The 26,922-nt window shown below is 35.7% G+C and overlaps 6 protein-coding genes and 1 pseudogene across 13 annotated transcripts; 1 reads left to right on the forward strand and 6 right to left on the reverse strand.

Annotated features, from left to right (window-relative positions):
• The first annotated feature begins 654 nt into the window (after window positions 1-654).
• LOC107414044 (methylesterase 17) lies at window positions 655-4,245 on the forward strand. Of its 2 annotated transcripts, XM_016022135.4 has the most exons (4): window positions 674-1,040; window positions 1,151-1,291; window positions 2,488-2,622; window positions 3,634-4,245. In XM_016022135.4, exons 1-4 carry the CDS (start codon window positions 780-782, stop codon window positions 3,910-3,912), a joined length of 816 nt encoding a protein of 271 aa, XP_015877621.1. In that variant the 5' UTR covers window positions 674-779; the 3' UTR covers window positions 3,913-4,245. The 2 variants fall into 2 exon arrangements, with proteins under 2 accessions (XP_015877622.1, XP_015877621.1); XM_016022136.4 differs by lacking the exon at window positions 2,488-2,622 and having other exon boundaries at window positions 655-1,040.
• On the reverse strand, window positions 4,071-7,167 carry LOC107414043 (low affinity inorganic phosphate transporter 8). The gene has a single exon (XM_016022133.4). It carries the CDS (start codon window positions 6,672-6,674, stop codon window positions 5,010-5,012), a length of 1,665 nt encoding a protein of 554 aa, XP_015877619.3. The 5' UTR covers window positions 6,675-7,167; the 3' UTR covers window positions 4,071-5,009.
• A 10-nt stretch (window positions 7,168-7,177) lies between these two features.
• On the reverse strand, window positions 7,178-11,459 carry LOC107414015 (low affinity inorganic phosphate transporter 8-like; annotated as a pseudogene).
• Window positions 10,359-14,060, reverse strand: LOC107414027 (thioredoxin H4-1). Of its 5 annotated transcripts, none has more exons than XM_048469779.2 (5): window positions 13,895-14,060; window positions 12,734-12,798; window positions 12,466-12,606; window positions 12,145-12,267; window positions 10,359-11,872 (listed from the first exon to the last, which is right to left on the reverse strand). In XM_048469779.2, exons 2-5 carry the CDS (start codon window positions 12,752-12,754, stop codon window positions 11,726-11,728), a joined length of 432 nt encoding a protein of 143 aa, XP_048325736.1. In that variant the 5' UTR covers window positions 12,755-12,798; window positions 13,895-14,060; the 3' UTR covers window positions 10,359-11,725. The 5 variants fall into 5 exon arrangements, with proteins under 5 accessions (XP_048325736.1, XP_024928071.1, XP_060675586.1 ...); XM_025072303.3 differs by having other exon boundaries at window positions 12,734-12,810; window positions 13,895-14,059; XM_060819603.1 differs by lacking the exon at window positions 13,895-14,060 and adding an exon at window positions 13,468-13,865 and having other exon boundaries at window positions 12,734-12,788.
• A 540-nt stretch (window positions 14,061-14,600) lies between these two features.
• LOC107414046 (probable inactive receptor kinase At5g58300) lies at window positions 14,601-18,564 on the reverse strand. Of its 3 annotated transcripts, none has more exons than XM_016022139.4 (3): window positions 18,209-18,564; window positions 15,710-17,075; window positions 14,601-15,462 (listed from the first exon to the last, which is right to left on the reverse strand). In XM_016022139.4, exons 2-3 carry the CDS (start codon window positions 17,004-17,006, stop codon window positions 14,837-14,839), a joined length of 1,923 nt encoding a protein of 640 aa, XP_015877625.2. In that variant the 5' UTR covers window positions 17,007-17,075; window positions 18,209-18,564; the 3' UTR covers window positions 14,601-14,836. The 3 variants fall into 3 exon arrangements, with proteins under 3 accessions (XP_015877625.2, XP_015877626.2, XP_048325653.1); XM_016022140.4 differs by lacking the exon at window positions 18,209-18,564 and adding an exon at window positions 17,167-18,091; XM_048469696.2 differs by lacking the exon at window positions 18,209-18,564 and having other exon boundaries at window positions 15,710-18,091.
• A 2,050-nt stretch (window positions 18,565-20,614) lies between these two features.
• Window positions 20,615-24,263, reverse strand: LOC107414039 (uncharacterized). Its single transcript, XM_016022130.4, has 3 exons — window positions 23,375-24,263; window positions 22,243-22,515; window positions 20,615-21,185 (listed from the first exon to the last, which is right to left on the reverse strand). The coding sequence occupies exons 1-3, from the start codon at window positions 23,951-23,953 to the stop codon at window positions 20,916-20,918; spliced, it is 1,122 nt and encodes a 373-aa protein (XP_015877616.3). The 5' UTR covers window positions 23,954-24,263; the 3' UTR covers window positions 20,615-20,915.
• A 307-nt stretch (window positions 24,264-24,570) lies between these two features.
• On the reverse strand, window positions 24,571-26,911 carry LOC107414041 (large ribosomal subunit protein uL16). The gene is made up of 4 exons (XM_016022131.4): window positions 26,766-26,911; window positions 25,453-25,954; window positions 24,990-25,071; window positions 24,571-24,847 (listed from the first exon to the last, which is right to left on the reverse strand). The coding sequence occupies exons 1-4, from the start codon at window positions 26,773-26,775 to the stop codon at window positions 24,779-24,781; spliced, it is 663 nt and encodes a 220-aa protein (XP_015877617.2). The 5' UTR covers window positions 26,776-26,911; the 3' UTR covers window positions 24,571-24,778.
• Between the last annotated feature and the right edge of the window lie 11 nt (window positions 26,912-26,922).

The following is a 26,922-nucleotide window of genomic DNA, read 5'->3' on the forward strand; positions in this document are numbered from 1 at the left end:
AGAATCAAATATATTATATCCAAACAATGAATTAGAAAGATTAAGAAAAAAATGGAATTGTTGTTGGCCTGCAATGGAACAATAAATTGTTGGCCTGCAATGGAACAATAAACAAACAAAATCACGACTTTTAAATAATCAAGAAAAATAAATTTTAAAATCAATTACTATAAACCATAATATAAAAGAAATATAATATTATTATATCTAGAAGTTCATGCTTATGCTCAATAGAATGACAAGACCTGCATTTCCAAAGATATATTTTTGTTAGCTCCTAGCAAAAAAACAAAAAAAAAGAAAAAAAGAAAAAAAAAGATCATTTTGTTAGCAATGCCTAAATATATTTTATCCCAAAAAATATCTAGCATATAACTGTGTCGCACCACACAGAAAAATGCTCTACAAAATAGTCATGCAATGTGGGACCAAGCAATATGTCTTGACTTCTAGGTGTAATTAATTTGATCCATTGATGGTGGAATGATACAAATTTTCCTGCACAGATCATGAAGATTTTCAAAGTGTTTATAATGGAACTGACTTTATTGTAGAAAATTATCTCATCTTCGGTTTTATTTGAGTGAGATTAGATTAAACGCAAAAATGATAACCCATTAGACCAGTCCAACTGCAGGCATGTATATGATATAGACAGGAGGGAGAAGATAGAAAGATTGAAGGGCTGGAGGACATATATATATATGTACTTCCATATATACATAGATATATATATATATATATATATATAGATATAGTTGGAAAAAAGTGAAGGAACTATGAGAGAGGAGGTTATCAATATGAGTGCAGCAGAATCAGGAGCCTTGAAGCCACACTTTGTGCTGGTACATGGTATAAGTGGAGGGAGTTGGTGCTGGTACAAAGTCCGGTGCCTAATGGAGAATTCCGGTCACCGGGTATCGTGTATCGACCTGAAAGGCGCTGGAGTTGATCAATCCGATTCCCATACAGTTCTTTCCTTTGATGATTACAATAAACCACTCATGGACTTCATGTCTTCTTTGCCTGAAAGTGAACAGGTCAGTTGCTTGCTATATATGTATATATATGCCTCTCATTTGTATCCATTGCTTATATAATATATGGTTTCTTATATGGTCTTTGATTACAAATAATGAAATTCTTGCAGGTAATACTGGTTGGGCATAGTGCTGGAGGGCTTAGTGTAACTCAGGCAACAATCAAGTTTGCAAAGAAAATTCGGTTAGCAGTTTACATAGCAGCAACAATGCTGAAACTTGGGTTCTGGACTGATGAAGATATCAAACAAGTAAAAAAACATAATTATCTCTTATTTCTAAAAGCTCTGTTCGATTTTTTTTGTTTATTTTCATGTATTTTCTGTGAAATTATAGTCCCAATCGATCTCTGCCTGACATGATTGATCAGAAACAATGAGAATTTTTTTCTAGCAAGTTAGGTGTCTGTCACTGTAGGGTCCAAGGGCATCCATGGTTTTTTTCTCCAAAATGAATTTAATGTTGAGCAATAATGAACAAAGTCTCTGAGTCATCTTCAACCAGAGCTAGTCTATACCATAAATATTATCATTATCCCCAACAAGGAAATAATCATGACAATACAGTCAGTACTAACTAATTACCTTAGCAATTATTGTTGGAAGGCTATTGAGTTTTTTCCCTATAGGGAAGGCCAATTTAGGTTGTCCTCTATAGGACAGTTTCTTCTTTTGCATCAAATATTAATTGTAGTAAAACTTTATAAGTCAATTAATGTTAATTAGCAAATTTTCATTTAGGTTTAATACTTTCTTTTTTGTATAAACGTGTGGGGTCCACATGTAGGTTCCACAGACTAAGCATGCAGATCAGATGACATAGAGGGACTGTGCTACACAATTTGTAAAGATTAAAATCCTTGAATTCTGTTTGTTTGTTTGTTTGTTTTTATTTATTTATTATTTTATTAAATTCAATCTCCATAAATCCTGGAGATCGTTAAAGAACTGAAAGAATTTTGGTTATTTGAATAGAAATGACTGCTAGGGAAAAGAAAAAAAAAATAAAAAAAAAAAACTAATATAAATTACCAAAATAATTGATAACTTTTCAGTTCCCAAGTCCATATATCCAAATCCAATCATCTATTCAATAATTTTTGGCCATTTCTTGTCGGTATGTTATGCTAAAATGATAACCAGCAAAATTATCACAATTTTTTCATGGTTGTCTTCTTTGTTGCCAACCAGAATGAGAGTTAACCCACCACCACTTCTTTTTTTCCCTTCAAAATTTTCACTTTAATCATACCATAAAGAAAAGCTACATTTTCTCTACTTTAATTTCTAATCTAATCCAATCATTGTGTGAAGGACATGACCACTTTACCAAGACATTCATCCAATCATATCCAATTTATCCTTGGAAATTGAATAATTTTTTAAGATCATGATTTTTTAACCTCTTTTTTTTTTTTTTTTTTTTTTTTTTTTGGGTGTGTAAACAGGGGGTTCCTGATTTATCGGAGTTTGGTGATGTGTATGAGTTAGGATTTGGACTTGGACACGACAAACCTCCAACAAGTGCCCTAGTTAAGAAAGAGTTCCAACGTAAAATTTTATATCATATGAGCCCTCAAGAGGTAATCTAACACACTAATCTTTTAATGTTAACTTAAAATCTGCTTTATATTTGTTTTAAAAGCTTTTTTGGATTATGGAAATTTAAGATTGATATTATAATCAAGTTGTCTTTCTTTTCTTACCCATTATTGGATGGATGAGGAAGACTACAGATTGTCTATGTATTAAACTTTTGCTATCAGTTTAACAATTCTATACTTCTTCACACTTTATATCCACCCACACTTTTTTATTCTTTTTCTTCTGATAAAAAAGATATTCATAAAACAGATAAAATTACAATAAGCTAGACCCTTCCTCCAAAATTCCAAATGAGATGGAAAATTAAAAAACTCATTAAAACAAGGGATAATTATTAATATCCACAGTCATACAGATTTGTTCTTATTTCGACCAGACCTCACTAGTTTCAAAAGATCAATTTACATCCCTATGGTGGCTGTGAATTTTCTTTTTTTTTTTTTGTTTTTTTTTTTGGGTGAATTAGTGGTTGTGAATGCAATGGCCGAGAGGTAGACGATGGTGACCTTTTGAAATTGGAGAATAAATATATAATATTTTTGAAAGCAAACAAGTTTAGTTGAACTTAAGCAAAATGTTAATGATATTAAGTACTAACCCTTTAAACAATCATGCAAAAGTCTCTTCTACCAAAGATAGAACAGGACAAGTCTGCAAAGTGCATCTCCACTTATATTAGCCTTCATCTCCACTTTATGTTAGTCTCTCTTTAGCCTATGTGATGGGTTTTTACTTTTTGGTACATTACAGCAGCACCCCACATGTCATTTCATTCAGTTGTCTTCAATATGGTGAACGTGCCCTACCAACATTGACATAGTTTTATGGAAACAGTAAAGAAGATTTCTTCTTTTGAGTTTTCCAAAAACTTGTTAATAGACACTACAAGGCCAGAGTAAACTTAATATCTTTGAAGTAGCTCATCTACTGTATTGCTGAAATATCTGCAATCCCTCATTTTATTTTTTATTTTTTTTTAACATTATCAGGATTCCACCTTAGCTTCAATGCTTTTGAGGCCAGGGCCAATCCTGGCACTACAAAGTGCAAGGTTTACTGAAGATCATGATATAGAGAAGGTGCCACGTGTCTACATCAGGACATTGCATGATCGGGTGATCAAACCTGATCAGCAACATGCAATGATAAAGAGATGGAGACCATCTGATGTGTATGATATGGATACTGATCACAGTCCTTTCTTCTCAAACCCATTCTTGCTCTCTGGCTTGCTTGTAAAAGCTGCAGCTTCTTTTGGATGCGTTTAGGTTGATTATATGTAATTTTTTTGTTGCTTCATTCAGAAAATACTTAAAATAATTTTTCCACTAATAAACAATTTTCAATTGTTTGTTGGGTTAAATGTGTGGAATAAAGCTTGTGATAAAGGTGCTTGAGTATTACCTCAGAGAAAACAATAAGCTCATATGAAATTAGAACTAGTTAAAGGTTATGTTACAAGACTTTTCCATCCAAAATTAACTGTTATTGGAAGAGAGTTACTTGTAAAGTGGTGTATTTTTCTATACCAACTGTGTAATGTTGTTTTCTTTTTATTGCTCATCATTCAAAATATGAGCCTAAGCAAAACTTTTGTGCCACTGTGTCTTTTTTGTGATTTCTATTTAGCTGAAAGTAATGGATTTTTCAACGTGTGAGCTAAATCCAAAATGTAATCTTTGTTCAACATATAAATCCAAAAAACATATGTACATATATATATAGTTTATAGGAAAAATATTTTTTGGGGCCCCAATAAAGTGGGGGCCCTAGGCATATGCCTTAGTGGCCTATGCCTTAAGCCGGGCCTTCTTTGTTGTTTCCCTGGGCTAGGCTAGCTTGGGCTTTGGTCATTGTTCATGTGTTGAGACGAGATCAACATTATTACATAGAATTGGTATAAAATGATACACACGTAATCACACTTGCCCGCACTAAATGCCTAACAAAATTTTATATATGATTTTGCTATGATATGCAAAAGACTGGTGAGATCATATATGCTGTCTGCTCTATTATATGTAATCTAAATGAAAGAAAAAAAAGAAGAAAAAAAAAAAAGGAATGAAGGAAATAAGACAGTCTCTCAGCTATGAGAGATTGCAATGTTTGCATATTACCAAAACACTATACGTTTGTCACCCATTACAACAAATGTGACAGACACATGCAAGAAGCTGAAACAAGTACGATTTATATTTTATTCCAACTTTTCAATCTTAAAATACAGAAAACAGAGCAAACAGAGGAAGAGAAGCACTCATAACCATGAAATCACTCTTCCATGCAAAACTCTTGTTATTCATTGTTATTATTACTGTTCTTAAAAAGACAATTTTATTCATGCATGCTTTAATCCCACAAACTAAACCATAATAGATTCAGAATCAGACTTGTCAGCAGTGGAGTTTTTTGGTTTCTGATCATCTGCTGCATTGGCTGTAACCCCATTTCCTCCTCCAACACCTTTATCCTCTCCTGATATCTCCTCCAGTGACCGACCCATTGTTTCAGGAACCAAGAAGGAGAAGACGAACCCCACCAAGTTCACCACAGCGAGTGCTATGATTGCCTTCTGAACCTTACCGTCGTCGCTGGTATAGCTCTGCACCAAGAACGCTCCGATAATGGCTCCTGCTTTTCCTGCTGCCGCTGAGATTCCATGGCAGGTAGACCTGAATCTAGCAGGAAAAAGCTCAGCTGGGACGATGAATGTTGTGCTGTTGGGTCCGAAATTTGCGAAGAAGAGGGTGGTTCCGTACAGAATGATGAACAATGCTGTTTTTCCGTCACAGTAATCTTTGTTGGAATTTGAAAGTGGGTCGCACTTTTTTTCTCCTCTAAAGTCCTTGTAGTAGTAACCCATAATCGCCATGGAAATGGACATGATGAGGAAGCCTCCGAGCTGGATTATGGATCTTCCAATCCTGTCGATGAAGAAGACGGTGAACCAGTACCCAGGAACAGTTGCTGCCAGTGCTACTAGAAACATGACTTTGGAGAGCTCGTAAACTTCTTCAATGGCGTTCATTTTTGCTGCTTTTGGTAAAAGCCCACTTGCTGGGTAGATGTCTTTCTGTGTGAGTTGGAGACTGTAGAAGGCAATGTCTAGCAAGAACCAAGTAGTGGCAGTGCCTAGGAGATGCAGACCATGTTTTCGAACAAATTCCCTTGAGAAGAATTCATATAAGGAATTGGGTTTTACAGGAAGTTTGGTATCTGGATCGTCAAACGTTATGTCATGCTCAAGGACTTTGGCCATATCTTCTACAGCCTTGTTGTGGTCTCCTTCTACCAACGCAGTGTACCTTGCAGTTTCGGGCATTTTCAGTCGCCAATAGTATGTCAGAGCTGCTGGGATTGCGCCGAACATGAGCACAATCCGCCAAACAAAATCTCCTTCTGGTTGAGTAGAAAGGATACTGTCTGTTCCAAAGTTATCAGCTGGGTAAGCAACTAAGAATAACTTGGAGACTAGCATTGCTACAGCGCCAGCAACCAATATTCCAATTCCTTGCATTGCAAAGACAGCAGCAATGAAAGCTCCTCTGGTCTTCTGGTTAGCATATTCAGACATGATAACAGCTGAGAGAGGATAATCTCCTCCAATGCCGAATCCGAGCCAGAAGCGGAAGAAGCATAGAGTTGCTATCACACCATGAGCCGTAGAGCCAAAGGAAAGGCCAGATGCCAGAGCACATCCCACCATGGTTACCAAAGTAATTCCATAGACTTTCTTCCGGCCAAGCTTATCACCTAGCCAGCCAAAGAAGAGTTGCCCTGCAAGGGTTCCACATAAAGCAACTCCAGTTATGGCATTGCTAATATTTTTGGGTAGAGCCCCAGGAGCATTAGTGGAGGGGTCAAAGTAGTACAGGCGGCCTATAAGTTTGGTGACGGCAGTGATGCAGAAGAGATCATAAGCATCGGTGAAGAATCCCATACCAGCAATCACAATTGCCTTATAATGGTATGCTTGAGTTTTAGCATCGTCAAGAGCTGAAAAGATTGTTCGACTTTTATCTGCCATGGCTGCAATTTTCTTTGTTGTTTGCTGTCTGAAAGAGTACGTAGGACCCCTTCAAAGGAAAGCAGGTAAACATAATATATAGAATGAAATTTTTTGAGTAGGCCAATAATCTATGTTCTTTTCCTCCTGCTTGTGTGGTACTTTAACAGATATTACTTTGCTGCACAAGAAATTCCATTGTGACTGACGCCTTATTTAATAAGCTCGTGAAGACCAAGAGTGAATTAATGTCTGGACTATATTTTTCTTTTGGTTTTTTCATTTGGCACTTTCAATGCTACAGCTTCAGGTAGCTTAATTATTAGTCATAGTCATGGATCGGCACAGACAAATCATCTATTTTCCTTAATATTTATTGATGAAATTTTTATTTGATGCTGTTTGAGTGCAGAATGTTCTTGACTCTATTTTGGGATCCCTATTTGGTCCTCCAACTCTGAGCTGGTTTTCAGATTAAACGTGTTTATAGAGGCTAATTAATTTCTTTTGAAAGGTGAGTTTTTATTTATTTATTTATTTATTTAATAGAATTATCCATTTAAATTATCTTAACTTTTGTCTGAGATGTCTGAACAGTTTCTTTCTAAGGTATAATGGCCATGCCTGGATGACACCAATTCCATAGATTTCCCCATCTAATTGGCGTTATCCTATTTTAAGGTTTCCCAACTTTTGACTTATGCTGTCCCAAAAATGCTGGTATATCCATATCTTTGTTCCCTATCCGTAGAAAGCTAGCTTTGTCTTTCTTCTCAGTTGGTAATTTTCACAATATTCATATTGAAGTACAAAAAACTAAATATTTTAGAGTCTGTCGCCAACTATACATGTCCAGCCTATACATATATCACACTTCTAGGAAATGGGTTTCAAAAAATAAAAAATAAAAAAAATCTAAGAAATGATATAGCATATTGATAAGTTCTAGGCTGTAGTCTTATTATATAAGCTCTAATGTTAAGCAAAATCAAATTTCTAAAGATAATAATGATTTGCCTTTCACATGTTTATTATGGGGTTAATGCTAGATGATATAGGATTTTCTGAATGGCATTTTATACCTTCAAAGATGAAAGAATTAATCAACAGCGTCAAGATATGGAAAACATAATTCAAGCCCATTTCACCAATGGAGAAAGTTTTTTCATCTTAACTTTGTTACTTTTTATCTTCCCCTGTAAATTTGTTCCTTTTGGCCTTTTTATGGGAAAATATTGAATGGTTTGGGTTATCTGATTATCGCTTTGTTGTTGGTAAAGGGTTTGTTATGTTTTCTATTTCTTTTGTAAAAGCCAATATGGCAGACAAAACCCAAAAACAAAATCATAACATGTCCATATCCACTACCTGATTATTAGCCACTGCAAGAGGTTGATAGCAGGCTATAGGAAAACCAGATCACAGTTCTCATTTAAACCAACAAAACCTTCTTTTACCTATTGACTAAAACCCCTTCCAATTTTTCTGATAATAATCAGCGGATGCCATTGGAAAATCATTATGAACCAGAGCAAACACAAGTTTTTGCTACTATCATGGACGAGACTGCGTGATCCCAATAATTCCAAAACCATGAATATAAATCTGGTGTATCCTGTTATCTCTTACAGGAAAGAAATAACGTAAAACTCACAGTATATGTGAATTTAGCTCTTAAAGGTAAAAAAATGTTAAAGTTACGTCAAGAATTTGCAGGTTCTTCTGGAAAATAATATAATCTCAATCAATGCTGCCAGGAGGATGATAAAAAAATGTTACTTTCGTTACTTCAATTTTAGCTGCTTTCTTTCAACCAAACTCTTTCAGGGTAAAACCCTTTATTTGAATATTAACAGTCCACGAATGTGCATGCATGAGATGCATTTTCTTCTTTAAAACTTCAATTATAAACTTCATATACACTTAAAGTAAGATGAGCTAAAACCATGCTTATATGTATATGACCTTTCCTCAATTACACAGTTCTAAATTTTCAGTTTGTCACCATATTTTGGAAAACCTTCTTATTTGTTGTATAATTTGTATTCCCACAACTAGGCATCACTGAAGTACATGACATTTGACATATGCCAGACATGACATGGTCATTTATCATATATGCATTAAATTTCTGGAACTCTTAACTTCATTGAGTGTTCCCTTACCCCAAAAATTCCGACCTAAGCTATTATAGTTTCTGAAACCCTGTCAACGTTGGAGTTTCTTGGTTCCTTATCGCATTGGCCATGACCCTATTATCTTGGTCTGATAGTGTGTCCACTCTGGGAAGCACAAACGGCTGACTCTCTGTTTCTGGCACCAGGAAAGTGAAGAAGAACCCCACCAAGCTTATTACAGCCAAAGCTAAAGTGCCCTTAGAAGACTATCCGTGTCCCAAGTATAGCTCTGCACCACAAATGCACCAATGATGTCTCCTGCTTTTCCTGCTGCAGCTGAGATACCATGGCATATAGAGCAGAACCTTTCTGGAAAAAACTCAGCTGGGTGATGAAGGTTGTGCTGTTGGGTCCCAAGTTTATGAAGAACATGATGGTTCCATAGAGAATAACAAAAAGTGCTGTTGAGCCGCACTTCTTTTGTCCTCTAATGTCCTTTAAAAAGACTCCTAGGAGCCCCAAGGCTTTGGAGATGACAAAGAAGCCATGAATCTGGACATGGACTTGTCTAGACTTGATGAAGAAGACAGTGATCCATTGCCCAGGAACCATTACTACCAATGCTACTATAAACATACCTCTGGACAGCATGTAAACCTCTTCTATGGCACTCGTGGTTGATGCTTTTGATATCATTCCACTAGCAGTGTAGATATCTCTCTGTGCGAATTGGAGAGTGTAGAAGGCAATGTTCGACAAGAACCTTTTTGTAGCAATGCCAATTAGATGGAGACCATGTCTTCAAACAAACTCCCTTGAGAAGAATCTATATGAAGAAATATTAGGATTCACAATAAGCTCGGTATCTGAATCTTCATGAGATATATCCTGCTCAAGGACTTTGGCCATATATGCTGCTGCCTTTTTTTGGTCTCCCTCTACTAAGACAGTCTGTCTTGAAATTTCAGGCATTTTGAATCGCCAATGGTATGCCAGAGCTTCTCGGACTGCACCAAACATGAGCACAATTCTCAAACAAAATCTCCCTGTGGCTGAGTAGAAAGAATATTGTTTGCTCAAAGTTGTCAGCAGGGTAAGTTACCAAGAATACCTTGGAGACTAACATGGCTACGGCTGCTGCAACCAATATTCCAATTCCTTGTATTGCATAAACAGTGGAGACTCTGGTCTTCTTCTGGCAATAACAATCGGACATGAAAAAAATTGAGCAAGGATAATCCCCTTCAATGCCAAATCCAATCCAAAAGCGAAAGAAACATAGAGTTGCTATGACACCATTTGCGGTAGAGCCAAAGAAAAGCCCAGATGCCAGAGCACACCCTAGCATGGTTTCTAGGTTGATACCATAGACTTTCTTCCTACCAAGCTTTACGCAGCCAGCCAAAGAAGAGTTGCCCGGCAAGGGCTCCGCATAAAGCAATCCCAGTGACAGCATTGCTTAACTGTTTTGGAAGAGCACCAGGATCTTTCATGGAGGGGTCAAAGTAGTACAGGCGACCTATAAGATTGGTGACAGCAGTAATACAGAAGAGGTCATAAGTGTCAGTAAATAATCCTATGATAGCAATCACAAATTCACAATTTCCTTGAAATGGTATGCTTGTCTGCTATTGCTGCAAATGTTCTTAACTGTATGCTGTGTTTGATGGTGGGGGTTCTTCAAAGGAAAGAAAGTAAAAATTTATAGAAGGAACATTTTGAATACGCCAATGTAGGTTATTGTCATCTACCTTGTTTAGAACTTTTAACAGAAATTTCTTTGCTGCACAAGAAATTTCCCTTTTGGCTGATGCCTTGTTTGGTTTGGCACTATCTTATCCTTGGCTTTAGGTTTGGCAGTAGTCTCAAATTCCAAGGAAGAACATGTTTATTTTGTGGTTAATTCTAGCTGATAGGAGTTTCAAAATGGCCTTTGCAGATGAAAAAATAAAAAAAATCTTGAATTCAGATCCATTTCAGTAATGGAGAAGCGTTCCTTATCTTGTAGAAAGTTTTATTCATCTTAATTTCTCTAACATTTTGTTCTCTTTGTAAAAGTCTGTTCCTTTCAGCTTTTAAGGGAAAATATTGGATAGTCTTATGGATATAATTCCATCATCCTTGTCATTACAGATTTTATTATATTTTCTATTTCTTGTGGAACATGGCAGAAAATAGCAATAAGTAAACGAAATTATAACCAATCCCACTATGCATTGCCTGATTTTTAGCCACTACAATGTAGAAGTCTTTTGCTATTATCATTAATGAGACTTCAGGATCCCAATAATTCCAAAACCCATGGATATACCTCTGCCTTGTCCTGCTATATCTTACAGGGCAAAAAATTTAAAACTCATGGAAATATAATTTGTAGGTTTTATTAAAAGTAATATAATCTCAATCAATGCTGCCGGTAGGATGATAAGAAACCTTATTACCTTCTTTGCTTTAACTTTAGCTACTTACTTTCAACTTACACGGGGTAAACTCTTATTTGAATATTCGTGCTCCCTGAATGTGCGTGAGATGCGTTTTCTTCTTTATACTTTAACTATAAACTTGCTATGTTAAGATGAGCTGAAACTGTGCCAGTCATACATCATATGCATTCGATGCAACATAAAGAATGAGTGCTTACTGACCCTTGGTCTCCAACAGAAACTAATAACTTTTGCAAATGCTTCATATCCTAACTTGGTTTCAGACTTTGAAAAGCAGAGGACTTCCACTAAAGGAATATGGGTTTTCGGCCTATATGGGTTCTTGAATGTTTTCATTTCAGAAAACCAAGTTTCCTGTCTCTGGCACATAAGATCTCAGAATTTCATAGTTTAATTATATAAACTATTTTACATGCTAAGCTCAGATTTTATTTTGCTGAGAATATGCTAAAATCCTTTTACTTTTGCTCTTTTTTTTCCCCAAATAAAAGATTGAACATGACAGAGTCAGTTACGACTTCAATGACAAATCAGCCATTTTAGCTGTTTTCCTCTGTAGGTCTTTCTTGTTGGCTCCCACAACTTTGTCCAGTTGTCTTCCATCTTTAAGGAAAAAGAATGTTGGAGTTGCTTTGACATTCCATGAAGAACTCAATTCCTGCAGCACACCAGACGATAGCATGCCTCATTTATCAAACAATATAAGCAATTCTTCAAAAAAAGGGGTTCCAGTGTCCTAATTAAATAGATGGATTCATCAAAACGAACTTCTCGGACTGTCAAACATATCTAAATGCTGATACTTGCACATTGAAGCAAAAACTCAAATGTGTAGCAGAAATGGAAAAATCGAAGTATCATTCATGGTGGTTTTATACTTTTTACATTATATAGATTATGAAACTTAATGGAAAAGTTTTCTGTGCTCACAGCAAGCTCGTCGACGTCTACAGTTAGGAATATAATGGAAGGATATTTATTAGCAATCTCGCAGTAGGTTGGAGCTATTGCTTTACAAGGACTACACCATGGTGCACTGAAATTTGCCACAACCTGTTGGGACAGTTCAGCCAGAATAAGAGGAAAAATGAAGTTGAAATATCAAAACTAGTGAACGCTGTGAATCAAAAATTTGTAGCCAATGATACGCTGCATATATGAAAATGAAAAATACGATATTAGCCACTAGAGTCCCATATAATGAGGCTCATTTCTCATTGCAGACAAAAGAAAATGGCAGCATAGACCTACAATTTTCCCTTCTGTGTTCGCTTCAGAAAGCTTTTCCTCCCAGCTTGCCTTGGTGGTAATAAGATGCACATTTCCACTGGTTAGCTGTACGTCTTTATTTCCATCTCCATCTTCATCTCTGCTGCTTTTATAACGGAAAACCTGCAAGAATCATGCAACAGATTGAAATGGTGCAGCAAAAGTTGATTCATGTTAGAAGGAGATGAGGAGTCAAGAAGAATCAATGTTGTTCCAATATTGAGCTTGTAGCTTGTTTGGAAAAACCTACCGTACTCCAACAATTTCCCATTGAATGAAACAGCTGAATTTTGGTGGTAGACTTACTAAAGTTCCCTAAAATAGCACCTGTCAGAAACAAGATTATCTACTAAGATGCATTAATGAATTCTTCATGTAGACTAAATGTTTAATCTTTGAGGGGCAAAAGAAGATACAAAATGAATCTTTTTTGAGTTTGAAATCCAAAAGTAATTCCTCTTATTTCATATAAATTCCTCTACATGAAGATATCTAAATTATTAGGAACTTGGATTTGGAAAGGAAGAGAGAGAGAGAGAGAGAGAGAGTATGATTATTAATTTGTCAAATATGTATTTTTGTTTGTTCTCTTAACTTATGAAGCCAAAGTTTCTTGATTCTTTTTTGAGCAATTCGAAACAAACTCATCTATGGTGTTCAGGTTTTAGACATACCAATTACAAATATAGGGTAACAAAGATACACCCTGACTAAAATGAAATACCTATTTCATCAAACAATTTTCGATGAAGGATGTTCTTATATGTATGAATAAAAACCATAAAATTTCCTCATCTCACTAACATTACTTGTATTGCAATTCAAAAACAGGAAAGAGGAGATTGAAGGAAAACAAATGAAAATAATGTAAGCAATCTTAACCCAAGAAATATTTGTTTTTAAAACACATTAACACAACATAGATCACAATCACCATCAGAACAATTATGAAAATCAAAAGATAGGTATATAATGAACATGTACCTTAGCAACATAAGAATTTGAAATCCCCTAACACCCATCATTGTAGTTGAACCTTATTCTCAACCAAAATTAAACCTTTTGCTCAACACCATTAAAAAAAAATAAAAGAAAAATAAAAGAAAGAAAAAAAAACCCAGAAACAAAGTTGAAGAGGAACTTGGTTTGAATTGTGAAGGAAAGAAAAGTAATTGGGAAGTCAATGGAATTTGATTGGAAAAAACAGAGACTGCTTGTTAGGGAAGGATTAGAAATTCACAAAACATTCAAGCAGGTTCTCTTTTATCAAAATATAAATTCCAATTGACCCTTCACAAATTTTCCAAGCTCCAACAGAAAAATAATAATAATAATAATAAAATAATAATAATAATAAATAATTAAAATAAAATAAAAACAGAGTCATTTTTTTATGAGTTGTTATTCTTACCGAGTTTCTATATTTCGTAACTAACTGCAACATGTGGCTTTCATGAAATCGGATTAATTTGGATTTGCTTAGACCACGCTGGCAACACAATATTTGTTTATGTGGGATTGGATAAATTTGAATTGTTTAATTTTATAGCTTTGCCGCAACAGAAAAAAAGAAAAAAGAAAAAGAGTAATATCTTTTCTTAATAAAGATATTATAAGTAATAACATGATTTATATAAACGCAACCTATAATTTATGTACTCAACCTATGTTACATTCAAAAAAAAAAAAAAAAAAAAAAATCTATGTTACTTCAAACATAGGACACTATTTTAGGATGGTACCTCATAAAATGTTCAAATTGAGAAAAAGAAACTATTATGAATTAAAAGATGATGTAGGAAATTTCTTTTATCAGTTTCAAAGATTTGTCCATGTTACATTCATTTTCTTTTCTCCCATTGACAGTTACATGTAAGAGTTGTCCATGTCATAAATTTTGCAAGCTGTCAAAGTTTAATTTTATTATGATTATTTTTTTGAGGAGCTATTTTTATTGTATTATAGTTTGAATATACACAGCTAATCCATTTTCTAAATGGCATTTTTCTTTTTTTTTGTTTGGCATCAGAATTTAAATGCATGCTTTGAAGAGATTGTGGGGAAAAAAGCAAAAAACATAAAATAAAATAAAAAATGCATCCTTTGACAACATTGAAGAATTAAGAAACCCATTATTCTGGAGATTTGCACACTAAAAATCTCTATTCAGGAAATAGAGGACAGCAATTCAAACTAAAAGTTGTGCATATAAATGGTCATGATCAGTAGAGCCTGCCTAATCATGTTTATCCATATGCATTAGAACTTTCCAAACTGCCTTCTAAAAATAAGATGAAAATGATTTGGTTAGAAGCTAATGGGGTTGAGTACTCCATAGCTGCTAAAGCTTTTTTCATGGGGTCTCCACATTAGACTCAGACTGATCAGAGGAAGTCCTAGTCTTGGAATCTGGTTGCCTAATTTCCTCTATCATCTTAACAACTTCATCCATGTTTGGGCGTGACTCTGGAAGCTTTGATACACAAGCCAGTGCAATCTGAAGCATCTGAACCAGCTCCTCTTCAATTTGCTGCTCTCTCATCAGCTCCACATCAAAAACCTCAGCTGTCCATTCCTCCCTAACAACAGATCGAACCCATCTTGGCAGATCGATCACTTCATCGTATTGCCCTGGATACCGGAGTGGTGTTTTGCCTGTTAGCATTTCTAGGAGAAGCACACCAAAGCTGTAAACATCGGATTTCTGAGTTATCTTCCGGGTGTCAATGGCTTCTGGAGCTCGGTATCCAATGGTTCGAGACATGCTTGTAGGGAAGTTCATTAAGAGTGCTAAGCCAACATCAGAAATGCAGGCTTCCAAGTCTTGTGTGAGGAGGACATTTGAGGACTTTATGTTGCCATGGATGCATTTAGTACCACCTTCAGAGTGAATGTGTGCAATTCCCTTTGCAGTTCCAAGGGACAGCTTGATTCTTGATTCCCAGTTCAGTGGAGTTCTTCCTTCCGCATCTTTGTTTCCTACATTATGTAAACACAGATAAATTGGTCTTTTGTTAAGAATTCTGATTATAGGTAAAACAGTTCATTACTCATTATTTGAAAAAGTACTATATGATAATTCCTCTTTAAGTTTGACATAACTACAGTAATCCTACATTGGTTTTAAAATTCACCAATTAAGAAAACCAACCCATAAATTTTCAGAACAAGTTTTGGCAACTTCATGAATGGTAATATTTTGATTTACATAAGTATAGACATTTACCATGCAAGCGCATAAACAAGCTGCCAGCGGGCATGTAGTTGTAGACTAAAAGCTTCTCATCCTTGGAATAGTAATAAGCTCTAAGTGGTACTACATTTGGGTGCTGTCCAACTCTTCCCACAACCTCCATCTGCTGCTCAAACTCCCTCTTTCCAACCAGTACTTCTTTTAACCTTTTCACCACCACTGTTGTCCCATCTTCCAAAACCGCCTTATAGGTTGTCCCGTTGCTTCCCTTACCAAGAATTTCAGCAGACGCCCTCAATAAATCCTCAAGATCAAAACTGTAAGATGAGCCTTGAAAGAAGAACAATTTGTTCTTCTCTGCCTCTTGCACTCCACTTCCAAAATCCTGAGGCTTTTCATTCTTTCCACCAGCTGAGGCTTTACCTTTCAATATTCCACTGCCTTCAGTTTTAGACTTTTTGCAGTAACACATGAATAGCACCAGAACAATAAAAAACAGAACCGCAGCGCCCCCGATTGCCAGAACGATGAAAGAGTTTGCACCCAATTTTCTATTTGGGGAAGCATTGTGACTCTGAGGAAGTGTTGGTGTGGATGGCAAGGAAAAAGGGGAAGGGGAAGGAGTTGGAGTTGGAGTTGGAGCAGAGGAGGCTGCAGAACAATTGTTCAAAGGTGGCCCACAGAGTAGAGAATTCCCAACAAATGAAGAACTTGGATACTTTTTGAGGGAAGATGGGATTGAACCATTCAGTTTATTATAACTGACATTCAAAAGCTTGAGCCTTGGGAGGTTGAGATTTGGTATTGCTCCAGAGATGGAGTTGTTTTGGAGATTCAATGAAGTGAGCCGTGTAAGATTCTGAATTGTGGTTGGAATATTTCCAGAGATGGAGTTGAAAGATAAATCCAACACCACCAGTCTGTGGGAGAGAGATGAAGGAAAAGCACCAGAGAAGTTATTCTGTTGGAGGTAAAGAAACTGAAGGGAAGGAATGGATGGAATATCAGAAGGAAGATTTCCACTGAGAAGGTTGGAACGAAGGCTCAAGACCCTAAGAGCATCAAGCTTTCCTATACTGTTAGCTGGGATAGATCCAGCAAGTTCAGAACCTGGAAGATGGACGGCAATCACACGGCTTTTGTTTTGATTGCAAGTTATTCCGATCCAAGAGGAGCAAACTGGAGCATCAGCATCCCAGTTGAGTTTCTGCGTATGGATGATTGAGGCAGCAAAATCAAGTAGTGCTTCTCTATCAGAATTCAGGTCAGAGATAACTTGCAGTGCAAAGAAAAGGAATACAAGTGCAGCAATGGAGGGCTTGAACTTCATGGGTAATTTCTTCAGTGTGACAAGGATACCACTATGTTGAGTTCAACTCCGGCTGCCCTTTTTTCTCTCCTGGTTCAAGAAGAAAAATTATGAAAGAATACCATGTAAGTTTTGAAGCAGAATCAATTATTAGCCACCCTTTAAAATGAAATTAACATACTTGTCTTCTCAGAAGTATGAAGGTGAAATTCATGAGCGTTAATCATGCCTCAGCATGAGAGCTTTACTATTGTAAAGGACATAAAATTGAAATTTCAAAAAGAAACGTTTAACTTTTACTATAATGCTTAGTTGAAAGGTGAAGCAGATAAAAAAAGGAAAAGCAGCAGCATAACATACAAAAAGGAAAATAGGCTGGGTTACAAAATCACACTATTTTTATGCAAATACATTGATCTTTAATGTAAGAAGCTTTCAAATCAAAAAATTTGAACAGAATAAGAAATAATGAGAGCCTAATAATATACTGATGCTCATCTTTCAGATGGATAAATCAAGGAAATTTCGCCCTTTCAGCAAAGTTTTCATATTTAAGTACGTATATATATGGTGAGTGAGTGAACATCAAAGTGGGTAAAAACGAAATTACATGAGAAAAGATATTTGTCACTAACATTTGTATATTATTATTTTTTTGATAAAAACATTTGTATATTATTGGGAAAGCAAAGTTCACTCTTTTTCATCCAAAAAGAAAATGGAAGGCCAAAAAAAGGCATAAAGGAATCAGAGAGAAAAAAAAAAAAAAAAAAAATAGTGAGAGAGAGATAGAGCTGAATCACCAAAACTAAAGGGCACTTTTTTTCCCAACCAAAAATGAGCACTTAAAAAGTACGAAAAACAGGGGGGGAAAAGTAACCAATTAAATAAAGCAAAGTGGTAATAAAGAATCCAAGAAGAACATATTATAAAGAAGAAAATAAAAAAGCTAAAGTTATATTTTCCTTTCGTCTTTAAAGGAGATTGGAAATGCTCTGCTACAAGTTCTCAATGAGATTATGCAGGACTCTATAGAAGTGGGGATATAAGTATTAAAAAAATATATCAGGAACGCTGAAGATGAGGAGGAATCGGTTTTAAAGTAGGCAAGAAAACATGGAAAATATATAAAATTATGCTCTATCTGGTTTTATATATATATATATATATATATTGAAAATGAAAATAATTGCATAGAAAGTGACTGAAAAAAAAGAACTTACAAATAGTACTTCTGTAATTCATGCATTTAAACCCAGAAATATCAGCAGATCTTTGAAAAAGAAATATGAGGACCATATCAGAATGAGCTCTAAAGAAATATCAGTGAATAGAGACTAAGAAGATAATGTTGACTCTTCACTGGAAAAACTCTGGCACACTCACAAGGTTCAGACTGGCTAGCCTTACACATGCTCAGTCAACAAACACTGGCATGTCAAGAATATTGTAAGCAGCAATAAATTCACTCGTAAGAAGTTTGATGTGTAAGTTTCATCTAAAAATTTCCAAGGAAAATATTTTTATAAACCAAAACAGCACTGTGAAAAAATATGAGGTGTTCAAGTTTGTTGAACCAACAAAACTAGCGTAGAATAATATTGAGGCTCACAAAAGATATGTCATAGAATACACGTTTACAGACCCAATTGGCCGAGCCTAGTGATGTTCCATCTTCAAGGTTCAACGTGACTGATTCTTCAATTTTAGTTTCAAAAACTAAAAAAAGGAGGGAGAATTTTTATTATGACAGTACTAGGTCTTCTAGGATTATAAAACAGTGGTAGAGAAATGGGATTTTCTCCTTTAATTACTTAGTCACTATACAGTATAGTTAAGGGTATATGGGATTAGGCAGAGGAGCTGAATAGTTCCTATCTTTTCTTCTCTCAACAACCATGTCGGCAAAATTGGGAATATGCCCTTTTGCCCAACTAACCATTAATGATGTCTCACTGTTAAAGGTTGAAATGCAGTGCAACCAGAAAAAAAAAAAATTCATTCATTTCCCCAAAAAAAAAAAGAGAAGTACAAAGAAAAATGACATGGTGCAAAATAATAGATCAAAAAATGAAGTTATTCCCACTTGATTGTTTTTTAACTACTGAAGAAATTTCCAATAATCCAAGTACAAAATGTCAAATTAGAGGGTTTTTTTATTCCACGAAAAATGATGAATTTAATAATAATAATAAGAAGAAGAAGAAGTTATAATCATGCATTATAATTCCTTGTTTTGAATTCGAATGTCTAAACAATAATTAAAGTTTGCCTTAAGACAAACCTGGAATTCACATGGTAGGGTCCTTTGGTACATAAACTTTTTTAGCCTTGATGGAGCATAAATTGGCCATAATAAGGGCAAGCACTGCGACTCGCATGTATTAAAATTGTGATGGATATGGGTTATTGGAGTGGTCTTTAATGCTACACATGTAATTTGTTGCCCTTTTTATTTGTTATGTGTCATTTTCCAAAAACCAAGGCTTACACTGCAGAAAATGAATAAAGGGGAAAGACCATCAAGTTGAACAAACGAGGAAAGGCATTTGTGAGTGACCCAGAAAGAAAATATAATATGTATATAGTTCATATCTAATGAGATCTTTTTGTGTTTTTGTGTGCTTATGACACCCCCAAATAAATAAATAAATAAAAACTTCTATCTTAAGGAATACCCCCAATGACTTTTTAGTCCATTTATTTCTATAGGTTGTATTCTGAATACAAACTATATCTAATCCTTTCAGATCTCAACTAACAAAGAAAAAAGTAGAAATAAGAGTAAACCATATTGGACCCAGCTGCATTATCCAATTAGCCATCCAATAAAAGCTATTAGGCAGTTGGCTGCTGGATTCAGTACAGGCCCTACTTTCCTCAATGATGTTTTATTATGGTGATGGTATTGGTAGGCTGTCATGCTATTCCCAGAACTCCGAATTTTGCAGTCCTCCATTTTCTTGTGTTCAAATGGAACATGGCCAACAAGGATGCATTTATGCATATCATGAGCATTAAACTCACAATTTTTCAAAGATCACCAATTAATCCAGAAATATATCATATTAGTCTTGTCATAAGAAGGAATGAGATATATAGCGAAGGATATTACGCGATTCAAATCAATTCAAGTTAAACTATGTTGTGAGATTGGTTTCCAATTGCCAGCCCTTGTAGGTTTTATTCCTTGGACCTGTGCATGAGCTTCTTTACCAACAGGCTTGTTTGTAAAACTTCTCTTCTTTAACACCGTGACAAATAGAATGTAGTAGCTGATGAAGTTCTAAACAAGAATAACATAATATTAGCATCAAGGGAAGTAGAGCTTGCTCGTATGGCTCCAGTGGTCAGCTTTTGAGCCAATAAGGATTAAGATTGAGAGAAATAAAAGACACGACAAGAGATTCAGGATGTAGCTCAAGAAGAGCTCCTTCAGCTTCCTTAGCAAATCTGCAAGTCAGAACCAAAATCAACCCTAGATCGCAGGCTACACAACCTAACAAGGAATCACATTGAAGTTGAGACCATGCAACCATATTATATGGTGTTGCCACCATAAGCTTGCAGAATGCCCGGAATACATATATCATAAGTGAATTCTACAAACAATAATAGCACCGCCAAACTTTCAAATGTTAGAAATCACATCAACGAAACCGCATGATGTGCAAGTTACTTCTAACTGTAGCTTTATTTCCCCAAAAAGGGTTTTCTCAACTTTGAAATTCCCAAAGATGGCTGCTTGCAGTACAAGGCAAAGAACGCCACAAAAACCTTGACTCTGATATAGATACAAGCTGATTTACACCAATTTCATTTTATCAAAGATGGTCAAAGCCTTGAGCATTCATTGTTTTGCAAACTCCTGTAACAAACAAAACAAGGAAAAAAAATTGGAAGGGGTTGGGACAAGATCTAGGATAACAATCACCGAGATTCATCTTTCTCAAGTTTCTCAATTTCTTCACGGTTCTTTCTCTCTGCCTCCTTAAGTTCTCTTTCAGCATCCTCCTCTTCTTCAATCTCGTCAAGTTCATCAAATTCCTTGGTTGCTGCCATTGCTTTCACTATAGGATCTCTCAGCTCAGATATTAGTCCACCACCAACCTTGTACTCTAATTCATCTCCAATCAGAAATAATCGCTGGTCAGGTCCTGATGTCATGGGAATGTCAACTGCGAGGAGCTTCATATTATACTGCACATAAAGACGACACAAAATGTTTAAATAAGGGCCAACAGACTATTTTTTTGAGCAACTGTTTTCCAGTATAGCATGTGTTCCTTCCATAAATTATTTTCCGCCTTATAGATATTAAAAGAAAAGGTTAGTCACCCACCTCAAACTACTACATGTTTTTCATTTTACCCCCTAAACTACAAAAGCACTCACTGTGCCTCCTATTCCACATTTTTATGTAAGACTGGTTTAAACATGCTTTGATGACATAAGAATAATATAAAATAGAACAAAAAAAGTTCTCATAATTAATTACATGAGGTATGCATGACTAATTTGGCAAATTCATCTAACAAAATTGAATGATTGACAGAAGAAGATACATAAGACTGACAATGTGAGAACTTTTAAACTTTAGGGAGGCAAACTGGAAGACATATGGTAGTGTTTGGAGGTAAAGTATAATTAACCTTTCAAAAAAAAAAAAAAAAAAATGAAGAGTTTTGTCTTGTGTAATTTTCAAGAGTAGAAGAATTTTATTATTATTATTATTATTTTAAAGAGTCCTCAGCTTTCCATTTTTCAAAATTGAGTAACTTTAATTTCTCATGAAGTCCAGGGATTTATATAAGCCAATTATCTCTGTCAAGATGCATGCAAGATGCACTCTCATACAATTGTTTGCCTTTTATGCATGAGCAAGATTTTGCAGTTTTGCAGGTTGTCAAATTCTCCATCTATCAGAAAACTAAAGGACCAGCAGTTAACCAATTGCAGAGTTGATGTAATTAAATTTTCCCCACTTGAGAGGCACACAAATTACAGTTTCATAGGGAAGATTTATAATAATATATTATTGTGGCTGAATGCAAGCATGGAAGCATATATTTATATGGTCAATATTTCTGCATGCTTAACATCGCACAAATTTAGTTTAATGTCAATTTTTATTGTTCTCACATATAAAGCAAGTTAATGCAGAACAAGATGAATCAATAAATTCTAATTTAAGAGTTATATGGTCTAGCAACATATGAAAAGAATAAAGGGAGGACAAATTAGTATAGAAGGAAACCTGGCCCTTTTTCTTCTTGGCTTCAACACTGACCAGACCCTTTCTCTCAGCACCTCGTATTGGAAAGATAAGAAAACACCTCTTGCTCCTAATAGCTGGCTTGAAGTTCTTCAGGGTAGGCCCTCCTCCAGACATCACATAGGCTCTTATCTCTGACCCTGATAGAGGGGCACCCATGACCTCAAGAATGCTAGCAGAAGTATTAAGCTTCCTCATGGCCATTCTATAAACTTTATCAGGATTGATTGTGAATCTAGAGCGAAGATAGAGGCCCTAAGAATAATGAAAAAAGCATATAACTCTCAAATGATAATTTTCAAAGGAATGATTCTCCAGTAAAAATGCCAGCAGCAGCCAATCCAAACATAAAAACAAATCATATAAACTAAAACCAATTGACCAAGATGCCGCATAGTAGTGATCATAAATAATGTAAATGATAGTACATCATTAACGCAGAGGATGACAAGGCGGGAGATGTAACACTGGAACAGGATGTGAATATGGTGTCACCAAATTAAATAGATTCCAGCATCCTAGCTGCTAGTATGGTCAACATCCTCCATGACAGAAATATAGGATAGGCAAATATACTTCCAAATAAAATTAAAAAAGCAGTTCCTCCCCTCCAAAAATATCACAAGTATTAGCAAAACTAGAATTCAATAAATTCGTTAATTAACTAGCACTTCCTAAGTCCTCATATATTCCATTGGTTGGATGCTATAATTTAGTAAAACAATTAAACTCTCCTCTGCAGGAAAACTTCAAAACCACCAGTTTCCTTGGTTAACACAACAATGCATCAGAAGCATGTATTGCTCCAAATAGATGGTCTAATAGTTTGATTAGTTGAAAGCGAAAAGTGGAAATGAACAAAAGGAATGCAGGACTATATTTTTCAGGTAATTAATCTTTTATTATCATTCCTCAACGAAATGTGGACATAGCCTGAGGATGATGGTCATGGTTGCAATGCAGAAGGGTGATTCAGTTCTAATCACTACCAAAAAGACGAAATTTTCACAGAGAGAAAATACCGCATAAACTTTAATTTGAATTTTCCTAAACCGGGAATCACTAATTAAAAAAATTACACAGATTATCATTGAAATTAATGTCAGTAACTTACAGTAAAAGCGACAATGGCAGATGAGAGAGCTAGAAACCCATACTTAGCCAAGCCTTCGGAAATCCCAACAACAGAATCGGCAATCGCAAACAAGACCTTCCATAGTAGAGCACACAGCAACAATCCTCCGGCACCCAAAAGGAAGAGATAGTTCCTCCTGCAGAAAGCCTCAATCTGCAACCCAATGGCCTCTCGGTACCGAGTGAAGGTTGAAGTAAGCGCCGAGACGGGCTTATCGAAGACCTTCTTAGCGAAATTCCCATTTGCTTTGCCAAAACCCGAAGACCCCAAAGAGAAGAATCGGGGGCCAATAGGACCAAACCCATGAGAGCTCCCACCTAGTTTAGAAAAACCCAGACTGCCGGACGAAAATGCGTGAGGATTGTAGCTGGGAGAGGAGGGATATCTGGGCAAGACACCATTGGAGGAAGTGGGTAGTGATCGAAACCCAGTTGAAGGAGAAGAAGAAGAGGAGTGATGGGTTCTGGAGAGTGAACCAGAGATTGAAGAGGGTTTTGGGGTATGACTGAAATGGAGTGAGAGAAGACCTCGAATGACTCTGGACGAGGCTTTTGACATTTGATTATTCTACTTGCTTTCTTTGCTCGTTTTCTGGATCAAAAAGCGTTCCAAAATTTACAAACAAAGAATCGAAAAGTGGAAGAAAATTATTTTGGGATTGTTCCGGTTCTGAATTGGTTTGCTCTCAGCTACATCAAATTTCTGACTAAGTAATAATAAATTACAGGTAAATATTAAATATTTCTCTTTCTTCTTCATCGATCTCCTCAAGCTGGACCAAAAAGTAGACATTGCAAATGTCTTCGAAGAAATCGTACTTTCGTTCGTTGACAAAACGTAGATTGGGAAATGGCCAGTGGGTTTTGTTTTATACATATATATGTGATATCCCCAAAAATAATTGAAGCAATGACAATTGTTCATATTATCGGATCCATTAAACATTGGAAATTCGATCTTTAACCTACCGAATATCATCTTAGCAAAATAGGCCTTCTTTTCTGCGCGGGACAACAAGTAGCCAGCAAAGAAGAGAGCCACCGATTCTTTAATTTATTGGACAATTTGACATGGTACTAAGAATCAAATTATGCTAGCTAATGCTGATAAAGGATTTGCTTAAACATCAACTAAACGTTGCATGTAAAAAAAAAAAATCCATTTGAGTACACGAGTGTGGAAATAAGTAAACTCATTCAAGGACTGCAAAATCCAAATAGACCGTCCGTTCTGAAGAGAGGCAAAAATGCACCGATAACAAAATTGAACATTTAGTTCGACGAATAGAACACAGTTCAACAACAAAAAAATGAAAAAAAAAAAATGAACTCTTCTGCTTAACAACTTCTAGGTAAGTACTAGCGTTTTCTGGCAATGGTCAACCTATGCAACTTCAGACAGAAAAGCTCTTCCAGGTTGGCGATTGGCCAAGGGTCCATGGCATCCAAGAAGCTGCAACATAAAAATTAGCTCATTATATTTACGTGTCACAAATGCTAGAATCTAGGTAGCAAATGCGATTGAAAATGAGATTTTAACTTCCAGGAAGCTGATTCAAATGCAAATGAGGCTTGGATTCCAGTCTGTGTAATACCTTCGCATTAACACCATCTGGCAAAATCTTATTCTCTGACTTGTAATTCAGATAATCAGCACGGCTGAACTTGGTAAATCCCCTGAGAGACGAGCAAATATTAATAACAAAAGATTTTCAAAAACTAATTTTAGAGAAGCAAATACCTCTCCAGATTTCACCAGAGTTTAAAATGTAAAAGAAAATTAGACTTCACATTTAGTTTAAAACCTTCAAAGTTTTTTACCCAAAAACATTGCATTATGCACAATTGTTCTAACCAAAATAGAATTAGATAACAAAGGATAATTTCATATTTGACAGCTAAAATCATCAGAATCATATAGATGCATTCAGGCTATTTGATAAATTGTTCTAACACAAATGCTTGAACAAATAACATCTCATAGCCACCAACTAAACTTGAATAAATACAAAGCCTAGAGTTGCAATATTAGATGTCAAAAGTAAAATAAATGCATACCACTTCCTGCTAACAATGATCTTTTGACGGCCAGGAAACTTGAATTTTGCACGGCGGAGGGCCTCTTGTGCATGCGCGCTGTTGCTGTCCTTGCAACGGACAGAAAGGAGGACCTGACCAATGCTGACTCTAGCACATGTCCCTTGTGGTTTTCCAAAGGCACCCCTCATCCCAGTCTGGAGCCTATCAGCTCCAGCACATGAAAGCATTTTGTTGATCCTCAATACATGGAATGGGTGCACCCTCACCCTCAGATGGAATGCATCCTTACCAGCAAACTTGGCCATGTACTTGTTGCAGGCAATCCTAGCGGCTTCCAATGCCTCACTTGAAACATTTTCTTTCTCCCAGCTCACAAGATGGACGCAGAATGGGAACTCATCAACACCTTTTTTCTTCATTCCAACATCATAAATTCTGATCTTAGGATCAGGGACCCCACGACAATACCTCGACTTTGGGTAGGGTTTATTCTTTATTTGACGATAACACCTTGCAGGTCCTACAGCAGTCATAGGATTCAATATATCAGAACAAGATCAACTTATGATTCAAATGAAGCTCACAAGCAATTTTGAGAGACTTCATGAGTTTAAAAGATAAAAAATGCGAGCTGTTACATTGCTATCAAGAAGAAAGAAATAGAATATTAGTTTTATCAAACTCTTCCCCCAAAATGTACACATGTAACCAATTCAATCAAATAGCATACAGCAAATTTTACATTACAAACTAATTATTCATACAATATGGTTTTCACAAAAACTGAGAAACACGATTCCATTTTAATAGCCATATCAAAAGTAAACGATTTGAATTCAAAATTATCAATTAAAAAGCCAGACACAAAATATCACGGATTTCCCAATTCATATTTTTATAAAAATCTGAGATAAAAAATTTCTTTCATATACTATATGCTGAACGAAATTTTCTACCATTTTTATTTCCTATTTCAAACTTGAAACGAAAAATACAGTGCCATTAGAATCCATTTTAGCTCCTTCATATTTATTATCTACACAATTAGCAATAATAAATTGAATCATCCATATATACATTGCCAAGCATTGGAATCTCCCAAACCAAATATAGCAAAAGGATATCGTAGCTGAGCCAAAATTGCAAATTTGACTTAAAACCAATTCATTGAACAAACCAAAATCCGACTAGAGCGGAACAGAGAAAATGGATCTACGGATTATACGTACAAGAACATATTCGAATCCATTATTGAAAGAAAAATAGCATTAGCAATATGGAAAAATTCTGTTTAACGATTGGCGAGAAAAAGAAGAGGAAGAAGTACTCACTTCTCCCCATGGCGAGATCTAAACCCTCCCGTGCTGCAGTGCAGAAAGCGAGAAGCCAAAAAACCCTAAATCGAATCCTCCCTTAAATATATTAGGATGTCTTGCATTTGTCAGTTTAGGGCCCAATTACGGGACTTGACAAATGGGTCGAATTGAT

This window comes from Ziziphus jujuba, chromosome 8 (genome assembly GCF_031755915.1).
Source record: "Ziziphus jujuba cultivar Dongzao chromosome 8, ASM3175591v1".
Classification (NCBI taxonomy): Eukaryota; Viridiplantae; Streptophyta; class Magnoliopsida; order Rosales; family Rhamnaceae; genus Ziziphus; species Ziziphus jujuba.

Coding starts and splice junctions, on each gene's coding strand:
- LOC107414046 (XM_016022139.4), bottom strand. CDS start 17,006: ATGAAGTTCAAGCCCTCCATTGCTGCACTTGTATTCCTTTTCTTTGCA. Junction 15,463..15,709: donor CTTGTTTATGCGCTTGCATG/GTAAATGTCTAT, acceptor TACATAATGTAG/GAAACAAAGATGCGGAAGGA.
- LOC107414041 (XM_016022131.4), bottom strand. Junction 25,072..25,452: donor ATCATTGTTAGCAGGAAGTG/GTATGCATTTAT, acceptor CTCGTCTCTCAG/GGGATTTACCAAGTTCAGCC. Junction 24,848..24,989: donor CAGATGGTGTTAATGCGAAG/GTATTACACAGA, acceptor TTTATGTTGCAG/CTTCTTGGATGCCATGGACC.
- LOC107414027 (XM_060819603.1), bottom strand. CDS start 13,508: ATGATGGGTGTTAGGGGATTTCAAATTCTTATGTTGCTAAG. Junction 12,789..13,467: donor CAAATTCTTATGTTGCTAAG/GTACATGTTCAT, acceptor AGGGAACTTTAG/TAAGTCTACCACCAAAATTC. Junction 12,268..12,465: donor CGAACACAGAAGGGAAAATT/GTAGGTCTATGC, acceptor CTGTCCCAACAG/GTTGTGGCAAATTTCAGTGC.
- LOC107414044 (XM_016022135.4), top strand. CDS start 780: ATGAGAGAGGAGGTTATCAATATGAGTGCAGCAGAATCAGGAGCCTTG. Junction 1,292..2,487: donor CTGATGAAGATATCAAACAA/GTAAAAAAACAT, acceptor GTGTGTAAACAG/GGGGTTCCTGATTTATCGGA. Junction 2,623..3,633: donor ATCATATGAGCCCTCAAGAG/GTAATCTAACAC, acceptor TAACATTATCAG/GATTCCACCTTAGCTTCAAT.
- LOC107414043 (XM_016022133.4), bottom strand. CDS start 6,674: ATGGCAGATAAAAGTCGAACAATCTTTTCAGCTCTTGACGATGCTAAA.
- LOC107414039 (XM_016022130.4), bottom strand. CDS start 23,953: ATGTCAAAAGCCTCGTCCAGAGTCATTCGAGGTCTTCTCTCACTCCAT. Junction 22,516..23,374: donor CTGCCATTGTCGCTTTTACT/GTAAGTTACTGA, acceptor CATTATTCTTAG/GGCCTCTATCTTCGCTCTAG. Junction 21,186..22,242: donor CCAAGAAGAAAAAGGGCCAG/GTTTCCTTCTAT, acceptor CTTTATGTGCAG/TATAATATGAAGCTCCTCGC.